This window comes from Prionailurus bengalensis, chromosome A1, assembly GCF_016509475.1.
Source record: "Prionailurus bengalensis isolate Pbe53 chromosome A1, Fcat_Pben_1.1_paternal_pri, whole genome shotgun sequence".
NCBI lineage: Eukaryota > Metazoa > Chordata > Mammalia > Carnivora > Felidae > Prionailurus > Prionailurus bengalensis.
The window spans coordinates 187,227,519-187,249,736 of NC_057343.1; the positions used below are offsets into that span (position 1 = coordinate 187,227,519).

The window sequence follows — 22,218 nt, forward strand, 5'->3', positions numbered from 1 at the left end:
ACTAGTTGAAGGCAGCTAAGGGAAGAGGGCAGGTGAGTAGAGGAGCAGGTAGTAACTCCCTGACGCTTTTAGTGTGCTGTGTAGACAACAAAATTAATTCCAGTGATCCAAAAGCCCTCAGTCGAAGAAATTTAGGAGCTGGCATTTGAAAGTAGGTCCAGTACACACTGGATGTTAGTGATGAATATGGGTCTCCATATTCATTCATTCATTCATTCATCTTCATGCATGTAACATTTGCTATAGCCTTGTTTACTATACTAGACTTGATGTCTCCCAGTGTCTGGCACATAGAGAGTGCTCAGAAATATTTATTAAGTAAGTCTCTCTCTCTCTCTCTTTCTCTCTCTCTCTCTATAGATAGATAGATATAGATATAATTTATATAGATATATAGATATTTCTTTTTAAGAAGGAAGCAAGTTTCTGTGATTTGTTTATTTTTTTGTCCTCAGCATGGAGCATTAATTCCAGCACTTAGTAAATGTTTAATAAATATTTTGAATGAATAATTGAATGAAGGTCTTACTGAATGAAGTAGATGATCTGTAAGGTCCTTGTAAGCTGGGAGATTCTATAATATTTAAAAAATCAGTATGTATCTTCCACTGTATCCTCTTCAAACACGTCACTTTATTATCTGTGTGGGTGCTATGCAATGCAGAGCACATGATTTAATCACCTATACCCAGGCCACATCAGGGAAGAGGAATGTTGCGATGTTCTTTCATCGGCCTCAGAGCAGAGTGATGGTGACTAATTGGACAAGGGCCACCATGACCCAATTTTGGGGCCCTGTCACTTCAGAAATATTTAAAACCACACTGTGGGATGGTAGAACATAGATTGACTGCTGCCACCTGACTCCAGTAATGATAGAACTATAAAGAGAGCTCCAATCTCCAGAGCTATTATTCTGGTGCTTCCCATGAGCATTTTCTGTATTAAAAAAAAAATGGAATTTAAAGGGAGGTGTGGGTGTGGAAGAAGCTGAGTCTTCAAATAGCTTTCTGAAATACCATCTGAAACAGGAAGGGCTTTGAGGAAAGGACTGTGGGAATGTGTTTAAACAACAATGGAAAGTGGATGGGCTCTATTTCTGGTTTTTAGAACACTTAGCATTTAAAAAACCTTTTTGTTTGTTTTGACTAATTGTGTATGTACCACTGTCATCTGCTTTGCTGGTAGTGATTTTCTTTTTCTTTTTTTTTTTTTTTAGGTAGAATTCCTTGTTGTCTAAGAAAGCTCTCTCTTATACTGACTACATATAATGTATTTTAAAAATCCAAATTTTTATCATGGCAATTTTCTAGTTCAGTAATATATCCTTTTCCTGATTATTAAATCGTGTGCACAGATAAGGATTTTAGAAAACTCAGAGAGTGATTTTTTAAAAAAAGCACCAATAATCCCTAATGTTCCAGACAGTATAAATATTATTAGCATTTTTTATATCCATCCATTTTTTAGTACATATGCTAGCTTTCTACCAAATTTGGAAGTTATCTTTATGATTTCCTGACTTAAAATATGCTAGGGTACATACTAAAAATTTATTTTGGGGGCCAAGAGTTAGGATTCCAGAGAAATTACAGGTCATGATTTGCTTTTAATGGGAATGATTATTGTAGTGCCTTCTCATATGGGTGGCAAAAGACTTTATTCTTATTGGATGACTCTTTTTGGGAGCTGGCTTTCAAAGCAGTTGAGAGTTAGGCACAGCTAGAGGGCATGTGATTCCGGTCAGGGGAGATGGACCCACATCTCAACTCAGTACTAAAACTGAGTAAAGAAAACAATGATTTCAGGTCACGTGTCACAAAGGCAGTTAATATTTATGTAACTAATTCTTGACAAATGTATATAGCACACATCAGGGGAATAGCTTTTAGAATTTCCTCATTTGGTGGCACCTCACTGGTTCAGTCTGTATGCTATTCTTGATCTTAAGGTCATGAGTTTGAGCCCACATTGGGGGTAGAGATTACTTAAAATAAGAAAATAAAATGGTTGATGTGGCAAAGATCATGTGTATTTCACCCCAATTAAAAAAAATTTAGGGGCACCTGGATGGCTCAGTCAGTTAAGTATCTGACTTTGACTCAGGTCATGATCTCATGGTTTGTGAGCTCAAGCCCTGCATCAGGCTCTGTGCTGATAGCTTGGACCTGGAGACTGCTTCAGATTCTGTGTGTGTATCTCTCTCTCTGCCCCTCCACCCTCTGTGTGTTAACTTTTAAAATTTTTTTTTCAATTAAAAAAAATTCATTTGATGAGGGCTCATGATTCTCTTAAATTAAGAAATGAAGGCTATTCTATGGGTGAGATATACATTGTAGGTATATTTTCCAACAACAACTGGGTTATTCTGTTTATACATCATGCAGAATATTTTCCAACTATTAATATATTATTTAAATTTTTCTGCTTATGATTACATAGTTAAAACTTCTGACTAACCTACAAAATTCATTTTGTAAAGTGAACCAGTATAAACCTAAATAAACTTAACACTGGATCTACTGATACTCAAGAAACTACATCCATATCCTTCATTCTTTTTCAAAGGAAGTATTAGTACTTAGGATGTTTATATGAAATTCTACTCATAACATATAATATATAAACGGTAAACCTGGAATTAATGTAGTCCAAATTTCTCATGAGGAAATTCTGAGTCTGGTATTTTTATCTTTAGGTCACAGTACTGGTTAGTTTCAAAAACAGAGTCAGAATAAAATTGATTTGATTTTCTTTTTCTTTTACTTTTTTTTTATTACTCTTTGTTTTTTAGTTTATTTATTTTGAGAGAGAGAGTGACAGAGTACGCAAATGGGGGAGAGGTAGAGAGAGGGAGAGAGAGAATCCCAAGCAGGCTCTGCACTGTCAGAGCAGAGCTCAATGTGGGGCTTGAACCCACGAACCGTGAGATCATGACCTGAGCCTAAATTAAGAGTCAGATGCTTAACCAACCGACTAAGTCACCCAGACATCCCTGACTTGATTTTCTATCAAGATTTTTTATATTGTGCCCATGCTTAACAGCCAACAGGTCTATTTCATTTTTATGGTAGATTGATAGTGTTTATGGATAGATATAAATGAATACAGAAAAAAATATATATGTAATTGTATCCCTTTTAGTATTTTTGAGTTTTTAAAAAATAAACATATATACTGAAAAGGACACATCAATAATTTTCACAAAATAACCTATCCATGTACCTAGAGTGCAGATCAAGAAACTATTACCAGTTCTCAGAAGCCTCTCTTGTGCTCAGGAATCTTCTCCTCTACCTGTTCCCATAAGAATTCTCCTTACTCTATCACTATAGATTAGTTTTTTTATTCTTATTGAATTTTATATAACTGGAACTTATAGATACCCTCTTTTGAGTTTGGCATTTTGCTCTGTCTTATAGATGTGGATTCATTCATGTTGTTACTTGTAGTTTGTCTGATTCTTGTAAATTCTGTAGTGTAGAATATGCTATTGTGATAATATTCTACAGCTTTTTTTTATCCATTCTGCAGTTGATAGGCATTTGAGTGGTTTCAATATATAAGCTATTAAAAATAGTACTCTGATTAATCTGTTTCAAAAATAAAAATATGCATACATTGTGAATATTCTAAGTGACAATTTCGCAAATCATAGTGAGTGGCATTCATTTCACAGCCTTTATTTTGAAAATTCTCCTTTATCTCTCTATTGCCTATTATGGATAAGGATTTTCTATATTTTAAGAAAGATTCAGAGGTAAAAACTGTGGCTCCCACTTTTAGGATGCTTATAGCTTTACAGGAAAGGCCACATCATGTATACATTTTACAAGTTTGGAGAAGGGTAAGGATTTTGTGATCAGATCTTCACTTCTGCATTAATGGTTTTTACCTACTAAATTTCAAATTCAGTACTTTTTTTTGGGGGGGCCACTATATTGTACATGGTGCAGGTATATTAGTTTGTAATGTAAAATCATTTTCTACCATAGCTCAATAAAAGCTTGAAAGCCCTAGCTTTCATGGTAGTAGCAGGAATATTTTTACTTTAGTTTTTTAAATTTTAAAAAATGTTTATTTATTTTTGAGAGAGAGACACACACAGAGTGTAAGCAGGGAAGGGGCAGAGAGAGAGGGAGACAGAATCCAAAGCAGGCTCCAGGCTCTGAGCTGTCAGCACAGAGCCCGACGCGGGGGTTGAACTCATGAACTGTGAAATCATGACCTGAGCTGAAGTTGGACACCCAACCGACTGACCCACCCAGGCATCCCAGGAATTTTTTTTACTTTAATAAATGTTACCAATTCCCCACTGACAAACTAGGGAGGTGAGCAATTATATATTTTAGTTTAGTTTAGTTTTTAGTTTTTATTTAAATTCTAGTTAGTTTACATATAGTGTAATACTAGTTTCAGGTATAAAATTTAGTGATTCTGGGGCACCTCAGTGGCTCAGTTGGTTGGGCTTCCAACTTCTGCCAGGTCATGATCTCACAGCTCGTGGGTTTGAGCCCCGCATTGGGCTCTGTGCTGACAGCTCAGAGCCTGGAGCCTGCTTTGGATTCTGTGTCTCCCTGTCTCTCTGTCCCTCCCTCACTCATGCTCTCTCTCTCTCTCTCTCTCAAAAATAAATAAGACATTTATTTTAAAAAAATTAAAATTTAGTGATTCAATGCTTACAACACCTGGTGTTCATCACAAGTACACTTCTTAATCCCCATCATCCGCCCCCCCCACCTCCCCTCTGATAACTATCAGTTTGTTCTTTATAGTTAAGGGTCTGTTTCTTGATCTGCCATTCTCATTTCTTCTTGTTTGTTTGGTTTCTCAAATTCCACATATGAGTGAGATCATAAAAATATGAAATGCTTCACAAATTTGTGTGTCATCCTTGTGCAAGGGCCATGCTAATCTTCTCTGTATTGTTCCAATTTTAGCATATGTGCTGCCAAAGTGAGCACAGGAGGTCAACAGTTAAATATAAAACACTTTTCAGAGTACTTTAAGATTCTGTATTGTTCAGTCCTTGGGTAATGTCACTGTGCCTAAAGACCAATATACGTTCAAAAGAAATGCATGTTGGCTATGTAACTGCATATATATGCCAAAAAGGACAATTTTGAAAGAAACACTGTTTCATTACTGTTAGGTATTAACAAAGATTCTCTCCTTGAGCAAACCGTAGCCAGCTTCTCTGAGCCCTTTATCTCAAGTAGGCTCAACTTTTGGACTGCGTATTCATCCTTGCATTGCCTAGTTTCACCAAGAATCCTGTTGAGTCAGTCTAGCACATATCCCTCTAAGCCTTGATGTTTCCTTTTAGTAATTTTCCATCCAGTGACCCCTACTGTACTCCTTGACCATAAATCCCCACTTGTCCTTGTATTCAACGTGTGGTTGAGCCCAACCTCTTCCTCCTACTGCAGAATCCTCCTCTCAGTAGTCTCTCTTGAATAGTCTTTCTTAATGTTGTTAACAAGTGCCTTGAATAATTATATTCTAGTGGGGCTTTTTTAATAAAAAATATATTCTCCTAGGGAAACCCAATAATCCACCACCTTCTAGTCTCCTTTTCTATTTATATCTTACAAATATAAATAAATATAGATAGAAAATACATAAATACAGTTGAAACTTGAATAACATGAGTTTGTACTGTTTGCATTCACTTATATGCAGATTTTTTTTGATAAATACAGGAAAGTACTGCAAATATATTTTCTCTTATGATTTTTTAAATAAAATTTTCTTTTTTGTAGCTTACTTCATACTAAGAATACAATATATAATACATATAACATACAAAATATGTTAATCGGCTGCTTATGTTATCAGTAAGGCTTCAGTCAACATTAGTAGGCAATTAGTAGTTAAATTTTGAGGGAGTCAACAGTTATATGCTGATTTTCATCTGCACAGGTCAGTACCCAACCCCTGAATTGTCAAGGGTCAACTATATATGAAAATTAATTAAAGAAAACCAGCATAAGGCATCCTCCATATATATGTATATGATTTGGGAAGAGGTAAGGATTTTGTGATTAGATCTTTCCGTTTTACACTAATAATTAACACCACCTGTTGAATTTCAAATTTAATAAAAAATTTTTGGCAATACAGTGTAAACTCTGTAAGGAAAAAGCCTGTGCCAATAGTTGTTACTTCCAAAACACAGTGTAGTACTTGACATATGGTAAGTACTCAACACACTTACTCAGTTTAATCCTTACTTTACAAAGGCATCAAGTATTTTGGGAAAAAAAATAATAAGAGTGTAAGGGGAGAGACAGAGTCAGTAGAAGCTTAAAGAAGGAAAGCAACTCAAATTTTGGTACCAAATATAATTGGACTACTCTTCTGTTCAGCAGGGTTCACATCTGGTCTTCATGAGGACTTGGTTCTTCTTGACTTTCAAGGAAGTCAGGGCCCTGTTCAGTAAGGAAGTCATAGTTTTATACCCTGTCAGATGTTGGGTTCAGAGGGTCTATGGGTTGATCCGTTCTCCATATGGTTTTATCTATAGTCTCTTTAGGTTAAGTTGTGCTAATAGTCTGTTGTCCCTATAGTCATTTTATTTACAGAAATAGGACTCTGGCTTTGCTATTTTTAGCTTCAACCCATTATAGAATTATACCCTTGGGGACCCCTTAACTCAGAAGCCACATCTCTCTTTAAACTGAGTGAGAGCAGATGCGAAATATTGGCTCAGATGGTCCACACTTTGTTAAAGTAGCTCCAGCCTGCTTTGCCCTATAAATCACTGACTTGGCACCCTTGCATGGGGCTCACCTGAGGGCCATGGCTATCAGCCTATATTAACTCTCCAAAAGCAGTTTCCTGAAGGTATTTACCTGTTATAAAGCCAATTGGAAAGTTGTTCATGTTGAACAGAATACACGGTATAAAATATATCAGTTTTTAGTACTCCAATAAAATTCCTTTTAAAGACTACTTTTTTCATAGACTAGGCATCAGCTGAAAAGACCTATATTTAACCTTTAAATTTTTTAAATGTTTATTTATTTTTGAGAGAGAGAGACAGAGTATGAGTGGGGGAAGGGGCAGAGAGAGAGAGGGAGACACAGAATCTGAAGCAGGCTCCAGGCTCTGAGCTGTCAGCACAGACCCCAACGCAGGGCTTGAACTCACCAACCATGAGATCATGACCTGAGCCAAAGTTGAATGCTTAACCGACTGAGCCACTGAGCCACCCAAGCACCCCCTAAATTTAACCTTTATAATCAGAGTTATGATGACTGTTGTGCAAATAAAGAGGCTTTGTCATGCACCACATGTACTAATTTTTGGAGAGATTTATTGGGTAATTTCTTTCAATTTCTCTAGACCTGTTTTCCAGGCTTTCTCACCATGAGGTATACCCCACGAGGCTAATCTCTCTAGTCCACACTAGCTGATTTTCCATGCTCTCTAGTTTCCATTTGGTTTGACCGATGAGATGCTTTAGGTAGGAGAGGAGAGAATTCTGGGTACTTGTTCTCTCCCTCCCTTCCTGCCTGGCCACTGTTTGGCACTAGCTATACCATCTATCTAAAGCCACAGCTCCTGTTGGTGGCTTCTGTTCTATGGCATTTTCTAGGTTCCAATACTGCTCCTTCCTCTTGCACTTGCAGGACTTAGAGTGGTGTGGTAGGCAGAATAATGGTGTCCCCAACATGTTGATGTTCTAATCCCTGAAATTTGTGAATATGAGGCCTTACTTATCAAAAAGGACTTTGAAGATGTGATTAAGCTTAGAGTATGGAGATGAGCGGGTTATCCTGGATTATGTAGGTGGGCCCAGTGTAATCACAATCGCCTTTATACATGGGAAGCAGGAGGTTGGAGCTAGAGTTATGAAGAAGGAATCAGAAGTTGGACTGATATAATTGCTAGCTTTGAAGATGGAAAAGGGCCATCAGCCAAGAAATGCAGGAAGCCTTTAGAACCTGAAAAAAGCAAAGAACCAGTCTCTCTTAGCGCCTCCAAAAGGAACTTGGCCCAGAGAACACCTTTAGGTTAGCCAGCGAGACTACAAACTTTGAGGTATGATATGAATTTGTGCTGTTCTAGATAACTATAAATTTGTGGTAACTTGATGTAATGGCAATAGAAAACTCAGATGATAATGGCTTTCCCATGATACTACATCATCCTTTTATTGGTGGACCTTTGTGAATAATTTCATTAATTTTTCATTTATCCCCTTTGAGTGTGCCATCTTGATTTCTGCTAAGACGCTGTTAAATGCCTATATCTCAGTGCCTGAGATAAATATAGATATTCATTGTATCATTATGTATAACAATACAGTTTTCAGAAATTATGTTAAGAAATAACATAAATTTTCAGAATATGGACTGGCTAAATAAATTATGGTATTGCTATCTGATATAAAAATAGAACACCAGAAATTGTTTGTTATATATGTACATAAATACATGCATGACTGTGTGAAAAAATCAGGCTACAAAACAGATCTATATCTATACCTATCCTTCTGTTTGTATCCATGTTTATACCTCTATTAAGTAGTTAACTAGCTAGCTAGCTAGTGTCTCACTATATAAAGGAAAAATATAAATGATGATTTTAGTGGTTAACTTTTGCTAGTGGATTAGGATAATTTTTTTTTTTTTTAGTTTTTCATATTTTTTCAAAACTTCTACAAGGCTTTCATTAGTGTTCAGAGAGAAAGTTCTAAAGCAGTAATGAGCCTTCCTTACTTATGGTGGAATGCTTTGTATTACAGAGAAAATCTTTTCTAGTTTCACCCAGTTAGAATAGTAATTTCCTCTACCTACAACTATTTAGTGCAGCTCCATTTTAGTTACTTATATTCTTATCTGACTTCTCTATCATATTAAGGGCATTTTGAAGCAGAGAATGCCTTAAAATTTCTTTCTTCCTATACTTACAGTGCCCTATGTGAGGCTCTTGATATGTGTTTACTGAAAGCTTTATATTAAGTTGATTTTACAGATGCTTCATCCAAACTTCTTTGATGAGGGACTTCTTTTCAAACCCATAAAAAATACAAGTGACAGAAAAAAATAAGAGGCAAACTCATAGAGCAGGGAGATAGAAGATAACCTGGTTTAAGATGCAAATTTTGCTGAATTATTTATATCAGATTCTTGTTACAGAATTGTTCATTTAAAATTTGTTTACGAAGAGGATTAAATAAATATAAGTACTTAGCTGAAGTAAACATTAGGATAAGGCTACTCAAAAATCCCATCAAATACTGAAAGAAATAAAAGAAAATAGCCTATCATACTTTAGTCAGACTGGAAAGTCTCCATGGACTAGGTAGAATCTTTAATTAGCAACTCTTCAGAAAGTGAACAGAGAAAGGCATTCCAGCAATGTGTCACTGTTTTGGAAAAGACTCAAGGAGGAAATAGGACAAATGAGTCAAGACAACTGTGTGGAAGATATGACAGAGTTTAGGAGGGTCTGAATGTTAGATGATATCAGTAACATTAGCAGAGGAGTGATAGAATTAACATCAGTCAGAAGAGACCAATTACCTTCATTTACATATGAGACTGAGTCTCCCAAGATAGGAATAGTTAGGAATATCCCCAGATGTGACTTGAATTCTCTATCCCAGGCCCAGTGACATTTTGTTTTTCTTTTAATGGCAAGAGTCCTCAATTATGATTGAGTCCTCATGTTGATTTATTTAAGGATTTTATAAATTAGCTACAAAATAATTTATTGACTTATAAAAATGTACTATATTAAGATGGAACTACACCTTTGTTGATAATGTCACTTATGTTTATTTAGCAATCCCATTACACATTTTCATGTTTTTAAGGGAAATCTTTTTTACTTTTTAAAAGATAGCTACACTTTTGTCTTTATATGTATCATCTATGGTAATTGAAATGATACACTGTTCCACTTGGGAGTAATTATTAGTACTTGGCTCTACTCTTTATATACATGAATTTCCCAAGTATTGCATGTCAGTAAAGATAGTTATTGTTTATTATCTATGTTTATTATTCCCACAAAGTGGGAATATGTAGTAATTAACTTCATAAATGATAATCCATATTCTTAAGCAAGATAGACTAAGAAAGATCTCATGCCCTTTCTTTTCTGTGCTGAGGAAAATTATTAACATGCAGTCCTTCTTTGGTATTAACTCAGTTACTCCTTACAACAAAGTTATGAGTTATAAGCCATGATTATCCCCTATTCAGGAATAATAGGTCTTGAGAGGGCCTGGATTTGAACCTAGGTAAACTGAAACAGCCTCTGCTTTTCCATTTTGCTCTAAAAATAAAAAGGGAAAATGTTTATATCCCAAATATGGCAGAAGAAAGTTACAACTGGTTTTATAATTGGCCTATGATTTTTATTGTCAGAACTGGTAACAATAAAGCAGTCGTAGCACTTTCTTGATATAATAGAAATAATGAGCCTATACCGAGGAGCCACAGGAAAATCTTTAGTTTATTGTCTCAAGTCCTAAGGGACAAAGGCCAACTCTGGGTCTGGAATTTTTCAGGTAACTGGAGATGTCTTCTTTCAAACAGCATTCTGAAAGCAGCAGGTAACACCGAATAGTGTTTGATCATTACATTAGAAAGAGAATAAAAGAAATGCAAAATTTATCACATTATCTCTTTTACTACATATTCTAAAATTTCTGTCTCATTGCAATAAAATATTCAAAGCGAGGTCAAGATCAAAGAAAGGCATCCTCAAGTTTGGCGGATCCTCAAGTATTAACAGAAAGATAAAGTATTATAGAATTTTACTTCCAAATCCTGAAATGCTCTATGACCCAGTAGAAAGAGCAGTGGTCAGATGCCTCTCCCAGGTTTGCCATTAACTGGGTGTGTGACCTTTGGCAATTCAACCAGCACTAAAAAACATAGCAGAGCTTTTGGTCTAGGTCATCCTCCCTTTCTCCTACACATTTGACAAAAATTCATAGTGACAAAGCATACAGACAGCAATTTTTGACACAATCCCCAAAGACTGCATCATTTGGTTAATTTAATTTGACCTTCATCACAGACAAAAATTGTTGCTACTAGTCAGAATAATATGAGACTTAAAAAGGGGGCTGAAGGCCATACAATGAATACGCACTCAGCAATATATAAAGGCATTGAGTTAGAAAACAAGACCTAAGTGAAATTGTTTTTTAAACATGTCTAGAAGGTGAGAAAGATGTCTAAATTGGATGCAGGCAGCCATGAAAAGCCAAGAGAATGACAGGAAGAGGAAGGTTAGGGCAGCTGTGCTTGTAAAGGATTATGCTACTTTCTTTTGAGAATTTCAGAGGACTTCAATAAAATATGACACTGTCTCTGGAGCATATCTCCCTATGTTTTTAAGTTTGGGGGTACAGGGAAATGTTCTTTGGCCTTAAAAGTAATCTGTAAGATTTCTTTAATAAGAGACTCTCAGATTTTTATAGTTTAAAGGAATGTTGCAATACAAATACTCTTTAAAAATGAAACCTCATGCTGCAGAGTCACATTAAGACATATGTGAGTATTGTTGGATATTTTTAAAGACAGCTTATATGATGGAGGTGGGAGGATCATGGTGGCAGAATATCGGAGGCCCTGGAAGTGAAAGAAGACATTTTGATCATTTGTTGAGTGTCACTACATGAGGTGGCATTATTATACCTTTTAGCTGATAAAATGGAGGATTATAAAGGATGAATTAATAACTGTCAAACAGGCAAATGGTAGAGTCGGGATCCCAATTATGTTTGACACCAATGTCCGTATTCTTAACCACACCACAAGTTTGGAGGTACAGAAGGCTTGAACTTTACTTACTTGATGTTATTACTTCCTTCCATTTCCATTTCACACCTCAAATATATCTCTTAATTTCTTCAAAGTGAGGAGCATCACCATGCATAATATGATCACACTGCTCACAAATAAAGCTCACATAAAAGGAAAGCAGCATTGGGGAATGCTACTGGAGAGAAGTCACGGTCTTCACGACAAACAAGTCCAACCAGACCACTGACATGCCACCATCAATTAGAATGCAGCATTTTTATTGGAAAAGTCCACATATTAGGCAATTCCCTTTGTGAAAAGGTTTTGAAATACACAGATGGGGAGCAGCTAATAATTAAGATTATATATAACATATATTCATACTGCCAGTACTATGCATACATTGGAAAGCTAGCTTTTTTTTTGCGTGTCCCCATTACAGAATACATTTCAAGTTGACAATAATGTGTTTCTCACCGTTGAAAATTTGCCGACAACTCTCCTAAAGAGTCAACATTAAATTGTTAACAATTCAAAACATGAAAATAATTAATTCTATTTACATGTCTTTGAGGTTATATATGAGAGTACTGATATATTAAAGATTTGTAAAATTGGCAGCTAAATGTGTTTCAAGATTCATCCAGATGACTCAATGAGGACTTTACATAGCTTTATAACAAAGTCACTCTTTATTTTCTACTCTTTTTAGATTATCTATCAAGTTATACGGGCTATGATTGAATTCTGACTTTAAGAAATGGTTGCTATAAAGAAGAACTGACAAAGGGTGTTATTTTAGAAAAAAGGGGATTCAGGATGAGTACTTAAAGGTAGAGCTCAACTCATCATGTTTGAAGTCTGGGACAACCACTTCATGTGATTATCATTTAGTTGAAAGAAGCCACAGTCATAGGTTCAACCTCCATGTAAGTCATTCATTTCTTGTTTTATTTTTAGAAGTTAATTTTCAGTGCATTTTTTTTTTACAGAGCATAGAAAACAACATTCTGAACACTAGTCAGGTATGATTCCTGATCTTGCCTGTCCTATGTCTTCAAGTGGAATTGTGGATGGGTCAAAGCTAACTCATCCCCAAACCTGGAAAAAAATACACAAACTCTAATTATGCCCTAGTAGACTCATTTTTTTTTTTTTTGCATAAACATATGACTTAAGTATTATTTTAAAAGGAGTGTGGACTTTGGCTATTATTGTTCATTATCAAAAATTTATTTTAGGCAAAGTTCTTTGGATCCTTTTGTTCATTTTCACAAGATCAAGTATCACTTGACCATGCCTATGTTCAAAAGATGAGTCACTGGTTCCAGGCCAGATCAGAGAGATTCACAGAAGCATATGAAGCCAATTTACTTCAAACCCTATCTGTTGAGCACCAACTATGTGCTAGGCACTATATAAGGTGCTGAGGACCCAAAGAGGAAATGACAAGGATTCTGCCCACAAGGCACTCACAATCACTAGAAGCAGATCTTGAGATGGAGAATAAGTTCTGTTATAATCTATCAACCTAAAAGGAAGAAAAAATAGCGGCAAGCACATACAATTACTTTATACTCTATGAAATTGGGCATATTTAGAAGTGGCAAATGTCAATTATTCAGTCTATATTTTACTTAAAGTGTTCTAATCTGTCCTACAAGGAAAAGAAAAAAAAAAAAGCTGTTTGAATCTTCATGCGTGAGGGAGAAGGTAGAGAAAATTCCTCCCTCCAATTCCAAACCCAAACCCTTATCGTTACATTCATGATTCTTTTATTGCCCAAAGACACAGAATAAAAGACAATGCTTTGTGATGTTAACTTCATTCCATTTATTTTGGTTCTAAAGAGATGCATGCATTAAACTTGAAGCATTCTACGTTATTGAAATATTTACATCATTGTACATGTGATGTGGAGGAAAATTTCTTCCTATCTTGGGATAGAGGTGTAATAGATTTCTAGTCTAGGCTCTTATATTTAAAGTGACTTGTGATTTTTCTCAAATGAGGGAGATATTCTACTGGGATTAAATTTATCACAACCTGCCCCCAAATGAACATAGGGTGCAGTTTTGGACATTTTGCATCTAATTGTATTTTGAATTGATTAAGGACACCACCACTGTAAACAGTCATGGCTTTCACTATTTCAGTTGTTGTAGCTGAAAGGTATCTTGTTGATTTCAGTGTTCTTGCTCTAATTTCACTCTGCCTTGCAGGTTTGAAACACGGCAAACATTAGAGTTCAAATTATACTTACCACAGGAGAGTTGGGCGCAAACAATATGACATTAATACAATTTAGCAGGTTAGAACATAGAAACAAATTCAAATTATCATAAACCACACAGGGGATTATTTAAGTGGACTTTAGAAAGGACATCTCCTCTCCATGAGATTTAGTGAATAAGACCCACATCAATAAAACCCATACCTCTTTCACAGGTAAAGGTAGGAAACCCAATAAACCAGATTGAACAAGCAGAAGGCAGTGGGGAAGAAGATCCGTGCATATGAGTCCATTTTGGCGATACGGATATGTATCCTCCCATGTCTCCAAGCTCCTGTTCGGCAATCTTCAAAACAGCAGAAAAAACTGGCACAGTCCTTGCCATCGAGACACTCATACCCATATTCTTCATCTCTCTCTTGAAGGTGAGTGGCATTGTTCATTTGAATGGTTGCTGATCTTGGGCGGATATCAATGGTAGGGGCCTGAGACAAGGGTGGGGAAGAAGAATTAGATATACTTGATAAATCCTAGATTAAGTCTCCACAATGTCACCAATGTGAATGATGAATCTGAAAATGAGTACTCAGGAAATTGCTATGACATCGTGATCTACAATGGTAAAATTGAACTTAGAAGGATAGCACATTTGCAGATTTCAAATTTTGAGCTTAAGCAGTGCAGCTGAAAATAATACCATCAAGCTAATAGCTATAGCAAGAAGATTGAACACCAAAAGAACTCAAAGTTTAAAGATTTAAATCAAACAACTACATGGAATCTTAGTCTAGTAAATATTAGATGTGAGATTGGTTACATGAAGGCATTTAATGGTGTTGCATGTGAGTAGAACAGAGAAATAAAATGCATTAATTTTGAACTCAAATTTTGTGTCATGCTTACCTATAGGCAAATGGTAAACCCCATTACACTGAGCAAAGTATAATGTACTAAATGCTATTAAAAGAAAATGTTAAAATATATACAAATGTAGGAGTTTCCTAAGTATAGGCCATAAATGGTATGGCTTATGTTTTAAAGACATATAGTGCTTTGTCTAACATTTACCATCTAGAAGCTTTAGAACATCAGCAATGTTTACCTATATGTGAGTCAACATTCAGAAAAAAAAATGCTACCACATTTTTAGCATTTGAGAAGAAACTAATATCAATAAACTGAATTATAATTTGATTTTTGCTGTCATATTAATTATGAAATAACTATAAATCTCAATGATTAATTTGGAGGAGTTTGTTTTGGATATTATAAACACAAATCCCAGTGTCTCTGGGAAAATTATCAGAATTCAACTGGGAAAAGAAATATCATTGCAGTATTGCATGATAGAGCCAAAAGGCCCCTGGATTATTCTAGAAGAAAGGGATGGATATTTTAACTTAAAGCATTTCAAAGCGTATTATTTTTATAAAACTGACAGGTAGGGTTCAGACCAATGGAGATTATTAAATTTACTTAACAAAAAACAAATCTTATTTTGAATTCAGATTTACAGAGTTACATTTTAAGAACATATATAGTATATATGTTAGGTGCTGTCAGTGAAATTGGATCCTATTTTTATCTGGGAAGAGAGGATAAGTTTTGGTTTTGATGTTTAAAGAGGCCCTCTTTTCTAAGGACATCTCATAGAGTTTGCAGCTTTTGAGCTTTATATAGGGTCAACACTTCTGTGAATTAGTGTAGGGTTGATGACTCAACTCTGGAAATCTATAAAGCTTTCTTCATATCAAAGCCCTTATCTTTAGTAGAATGCTTAAAGGTCTACTCACTAAAAAACAAAAGAAGTCGAAACACCATGTAAGCGTTAATAATTAAATTCAGCAGTTGCATGCAGTGAATTTTCATTCCAAAAACATTATACCTTGAAGGAAAACATCCGAAGAAGCTTTGGGTTTGTAGACAGAAAAGAGAATTGCATTTTTTTTTAATTAAAAGAAGGAAAAAAAGAAAAGAAAAAGACAAAATAAGACAAATTAAAAATACATTTTAAAAACATAGTAAGTAAAATGAACTGAAATTATAAACACAGAAGGACAATTCTGAACTTGGAATAAAGTATATGCCTAACGTTGAAAAATGGAATTTGGGGATTTTAATAAATTAATCCACAATTACTTAACTATAAAAGCCAGTGTTGTCCACTTGTGAGGAAGCTTTCCATAGCCTGGCTTCCCTGTATAGAAGTATTGTGATTTTTATTTTCTAATTATTGTCAAAGAAGCCTTAATAGGTAAGTCTTAATAGAATGAACCAAAGAGCATATTAAATGGAAAAATAAGGTTTCAGCTTTTCCTTCACAGCTTAGTCTCTTTCTTGTTTTGATAAATCACTTGATTGTCTCAAAATAGGGAAGTCCATGAAATTCTCAGATAATTTAATTTTTTTTCAGTTTCTTTAATCTCGTCTGCAATCATATAGCTGTTAGGGCATAAAGGCTTTTTCCGAAGGACTCTTGTTTAAAAGCACACCCTCACATCCTTATCAATGCTGGAAGGTAATAATGCTGAATGGTATAGAACTCTATTCTTGGGAAAAATAATGGAAAGTGAAGAATGGGGAGAAATAATAATTTAAAAAAATACAACAACAAAAATAAAATAAGGTTAGAAAAAATGCAAAGACAAGCAAAACAGAAAGGGAAGGAAAGGACTGCATAAAGCTTAGTGAATAGTTGGGAAATTAAGGATAAGCATTTCTTTTTGTTTTAATTACCAAGAATAATGATGATTTTTTTTTCTTTACCTGTTGCAAATTGTTACATTCAAGTAAATATATGCCATTTGTAGAATCTCACCAGGTTTCCTGGAGATCCATCAGGATACAACCTAGAATCAGCTATATTTCCTCATTATAATTTAGTTCCCCCTAAGTTGGTGGGCCAGATAACTAGCCACTATCAAGGCCCTCATGGCCCTTACAGCAGACAAGGAAGGGCTATAAACTGAGGAGGCTAGGGTGACTTCCTTTGCCCCTGACTTAGAAGGGAATGGACCTTAACTTCCACAGGGCTTCCTATGAGCCAGCCGGCCACATTCAGGTACATAAATGGGTATACTTGCTCTCTTCAACATCCATATTAAAAGATAATTGCTTTAGGCTTGTTTATCTGTGCCTTTTTATTTAAAGTTTGATGGCAAGGTGAAGTCATCCTACCTTTTTCCAAATCATTGAAATCAATCCTTGTCGGTAAGTGTATAAATCATCAACATCAACCATCGTCATCATCAACTATTAAAGGTAAGGACTTCAATTTGTAAGGTACCATGTAATGCTTTTTACCTTCATTGCCACAGTAGCACTTTGAGGTAATTATTATAAAAAAATACATATTTTGTATATGAGTAAACAAAGACACTCAGAGGCTAAGTAACTTGCCCAAACAATAGAGTATCATTTCATTTAAAAACAAAATGATATACATTTTGGTATGAAACCAATAGTAGTACTCTGGTGGTAATATGCACAGAGACAATTACTTGCAAAAATGTGGTGATCTTTGAAGTTTCAAGAACATTATGGCTTCCTAGTGGAAAGCCTTGAATGAAAATGTTATTTTAAAATAACAATAACTTAAGAATGTTATTGTAAGGAACAGAAAGGTGACAATCAATAGAAAATAAATGCAGGTGTCAGCAATATTTATAATTCCCATGAAATGAAAAGAGTGGGAGTCTTCCTTCATGAATCAGGTCTCTCCCAAATAACTAATGACCAAAATGAATTCTTATGTCCTAGCCAAACTCATACATTCTGTTTTCATTTTGGAACCCAAATCACTGAGGTTTAGTCTGCAGACAAAGACCCAACAAAAACAAAACCAGGTGGGCTTCTACATAAAAATCTCCATGATCCCAATGGGAAATGATACATACAGGGTTTTTCTTCTTTTTGTCTTTATCCTTGCTTGGTTTCCGGTTGCTGACAAAATAATGCAGGGTGCCATACTCCACCAAAGCAGAGAAGACAAAGATGAAGCAAACAGATACAAAGAGATCCATTGCTGTGACATAGGAGACCTTGGGGAGTGACTTCCGGGCAATAGTGCTGAGGGTGGTCATTGTCAGGACAGTGGTGATACCTGAAGAAAGGTACAGTAAAACAGACCATGTGACCTTATCAGCAAGTTGGGTAACTGAGTCACTACTGAAACAAAATTTGTTTTGTGACTGCTGATAAGCAACCTCAAAAAGGGAAAGGAGGCACAGGTGTAATCCATTCGCTCTGCCCACAAATATTTATTGCCTGCCTACCATGTATCAGTTACTATGACAAGCACTGAGTATATGCTGAAAAATAAGATGAACATGTTCCCTGAGCGTATGTACCTTACATTTTAGTGACAAAGAACACTATAAATCAAGTGAGCAAAGAAAAGTATAATTACAAATTATGGTTCATGCCATGGATAACAGCATAGGTGTTGAAAACCTAGTTAGATGGAATGCTAAGGAAAGGCATCTTTGAAGAGATGATAGTTAAGGAGCTTAAAAAGTTAGAAGACACCAACTTTTAGCTAATTGCAGAGTAAAAGGAAGATATTGAGGAAGGGACACTATGTCTTTTAAAAAAAAAACAGAATATCTAGCATCTGGGGAGAGGCAGCGGTGTCAAGGTGATACTGGGATAACAGAAGTTGTATCATGCATAGCATGCAAAGGAATTTGCATTTCATTTAAAATACAAGGAGAATCCACTAAATGCTGTTAAATAGAGGAGATGTGCTAAGTGACACGTTCTGATTAATGAGTTTTTTAAAGGATATGATATAGAAAGAAGATGGTGGAGTAGAAGAATCATGAGTTCACCAACCTCACAGATATACCAAGGTGTAACAACTACCTATATTGCAACTCACTCTGAAAATGACCTGAAGATTGGCAGAACAGATCTTCTCTAACAGCTAAAGTAATAAAAAGAAGGCTACATCACGAAAGGTAAGAGGAACAGAGATATGTTGAGGAACTTAACTGCTGCAGCTACCAACAAGTAGGAGGGACATCAGAAGCATGGAGGAACAATGGGATCAAGCCCCATACTGGGCCCCCCAGCCCTGGGCTCCTACACTTGAGATGAGTCGCTATGTCTGGTTTTAAAAATCAGCAGGGCTTGGGGCAGCTGGGTGGCTCAGTCAGTTAAGTGTCTGACTCTTGATTTTGGCTCAGGTCATGATCTCACAATTGTGAGATAAGAGACCCATGTTGGGCTCCATGCTGAGCATATAGCCTACTTGGGATTTCTCTCTCTGTTCCTGCCCCACTTGTGAACACTCTCTCTCAAAATAAAAGTAAATAAACATTTTTTTTTTAAAAATCAGCATGGCTTAACTCCCGGAGAGCCAGAAGGTTATAAGGACACCAAGTCTTGACTTTTAAAGAGCCAGCACTGAAGAAGCAGTAAGAAAAGTGCCAACTTTTCAAACACAGAAGAACCAGTTTGAAAAGGATATTTATGACTGATTTTCAAATATGTGCCAGAGGGTCAGAAATCTGCAGAAGCTTTCTCCAAGGAAAAGAGGTACTGACAGGCGCCATTTTTATTGGCATGCTTCAGCCTAGATATCTGGATGCTTACAAGGGCCATTTCTGAAATTCTCTTCTTTGTGAGCAGCACTTGCACCACCCCCTCATTCCTCAATAGGTCCATCCCACATAATCCACCCTCCTCAGCAGGCACCCCTCCAAAGTGACTGCTGTCCTGACATAACCAGCCACGTAGCCTCAGTTGGGACCAGTGACCCCTCAAAGAGTCTATTGCCCCTATAAACAGGCCTCTCCACTAGCTGTGTGAGGGGCAGACCCCACCCACCAATGTGCCCACAGCAGTATAGCCACAACAGGAAGATGCACACACAGGGGATATCTCTGGGGCACCTGGCTCTGGAAACAAAGGTATATTATGCTGTGGGGCACCACGGGATGCCTTCACCATAAAGCCACTAATTTCAAGATCAGATATAGCTGACCTACGTGATACATAAAAACAAACACAGAGAGTTACACGAAATGAGGGGACAGAGGAATATGTTCCAAAAAAAAAAAAAAAACCAAAAAAACAAAACAAAAAAAAAAACAAGACAAAACCACAGAAAAAGAGCTAAACAAAATGGACATAAGCAAAATCCCTGGAAAAGAGTTCAAAGTAATGGTCACATGACTTGAGAGGTGGGTGAGTGAACACAATGAGAACAAAAAAATAGAAAATATAATGAACTAGTCAGAGCATATAATTGTAATTAAAAATGCACTAGAAGGAATCAACAGAAGATTTGAGGATGCAGAAGAACGGATGAGTGAACTGGGAGACAGGGTAATGGAAAGCACCCAAGCTGAACAGCAAAAAGAAAAAAGAATTTGAAAAAATGAGAATAGGTTAAGGGATCTCTGAGACAACACAAGCATACTAACATTTGCATTATAGAGGTCCCAGAGGAGAAGAGAGAAAGAAGGGAATAGAAACCTATTTGAAGAAATGACAGCTGAAAACTTCCCTAATCTGGGAAAGAAAAATGACATCCAGGTCCAGGAAGTCCCAAGCAAATCCAAGGAGGTCCACACCATGACACATAATTAAAATGGCAGAATTTAAGATAAGAAAACAGCAAGAGTGGGGCAAACAGTTACCTAACAGGCAAAACCCTCTAAAGTCCTCAGCTAGTTTTTCCAGCTGAGACTTTGCAGGCCAGAAGGGAGTAGCATGATATTAAAGTGCTGAAAGGAAAAACAAACCTATAAACAACAATACTCCACCAGAAAAGGCTGGTATGTAGAAGGAAAGAGAGTTTCCTAGACAAATGAAAGTTACAGGATTTTATCACCACTAAACTGGCCTTACAGGAAATGTAAAAGGAACGTCTTAAGTGGAAAATAAAAGGCTAAACCTAGAGGAAAATTATGAAAGGAAGAAAAATCTCAATGGCAAAAGCAAATATACATTAAAGTTAGCAAATTAATCATTGAGCTAGTATGAAGGTTAAAATGCAAAATTAGTATAATCAGCAATATCTACAGAAATTAGTCAAGGAATACATAAAATAAAAAGATGTTAAATATGACATCATATACATAAACATGGAGAGTAAAAATGTAGTGTTTCAGAATGTATTTGGACTTAAGCAGCCACCAACTTAATACAGACTACTATATACTTAGGATATTATATATGGACCTCATGGTAATCACAAACTAAAAACTTAAAATAGATGCACCCTCAAAAAATAAAGAGAAAATAATTGAAGCATAACACTAAAGAAGGTCATCAAACTATGAGGGAAGAGAGCAAAAGAAGATAGAAGTATAGGGGCACCTGGGTGGCTCAGTTGGTAAGCATCTGACTTCAGCACAGGTCATGATCTCACAGTTCATGGGTTCAAGCACTATGTCTAGCTCTGTACTGACAGCTCAGAGCCTGGGGCCTGTTTCGGATTCTGTGTCTCCCTCTCTCTGTCTCTCCCCTGCTCATGCTCTGTCTCTCTCAAAAATAAACATTTAAAAATATTATTATTTAAAATTTTTTTAATGTTTATTTTTGAGAGAGAGGGAGTGGGTGATGGCAGAGAGAAAGACACACACACAATCCAAAGCAGGCTCCAGGCTCCCGGGTATCAGCACAGAGCCCAACGTGGAGCCCAAACTCACAAGCCATGAGATCATGACCTGAGCCAAAGTAAGATGCTTAACCAACAGAGCCACACAGGCATCCCTAAAACAAAATTAAAACAAAACAAAACTATAAAACAATGAGAAGACAATAATTAAAAATGGCAATAAATACATACCTACTGATAATTACTTTAAATGTAAATGGACTAAATGCTTCAATCAAAAGACAGAGTGACTGAATGTATTAAAAAAAAAAAACAAGACCCATCTTTATGCTGCCTAAAAGAGACTCACTTCCGACCTAAAGACACATCCAGACTGAAAGTGAAGGGATAGAAAAAGATATTTCATGAAAAGGAAAGTAGGAAAAACTGGGATGGCAATACTTTTTTTTCAGACAAAATAGACTTTAAGGCAAAGGCTGTAACAAGACAAAGAAGGGCATTACATATAATAAAAAGACCAATGCAACAAGAGGGCATAACACTTGTAAATATCTACACACACCCAACATAGGAGCACCTAAACATATAAATATTAACAGACATAAAGGGAAGAAATTGTCAGTAATACAATAATAATAGGGGACTTT

General features: G+C 36.0%; 1 protein-coding gene and 1 non-coding gene across 3 annotated transcripts in view; both read right to left on the bottom strand.

Moving 5' to 3' along the window:
- Nucleotides 1-4,857: 4,857 nt before the first annotated feature.
- LOC122496278 lies at nucleotides 4,858-4,964 on the bottom strand. Its single transcript, XR_006300750.1, has one exon. It is a non-coding gene; the product is annotated as a U6 spliceosomal RNA (small nuclear RNA).
- A 7,064-nt stretch (nucleotides 4,965-12,028) lies between these two features.
- The window catches only part of GABRG2 (gamma-aminobutyric acid type A receptor subunit gamma2), a 115,988-nt gene continuing 105,798 nt past the window's right edge, over nucleotides 12,029-22,218 (bottom strand). The window contains exons 8-10 of one of the 2 annotated variants that reach the window (XM_043596562.1): nucleotides 17,901-18,106; nucleotides 15,890-15,913; nucleotides 12,029-14,489 (exon numbers count right to left, since the gene is read on the bottom strand). In XM_043596562.1, coding sequence (XP_043452497.1) covers nucleotides 14,214-14,489; nucleotides 15,890-15,913; nucleotides 17,901-18,106 — 506 coding nt within the window. In that variant the 3' untranslated portion in view covers nucleotides 12,029-14,213. The remainder of the gene's footprint in view (nucleotides 14,490-15,889; nucleotides 15,914-17,900; nucleotides 18,107-22,218) is intronic. The other variant, XM_043596571.1, reaches the window with a different exon arrangement.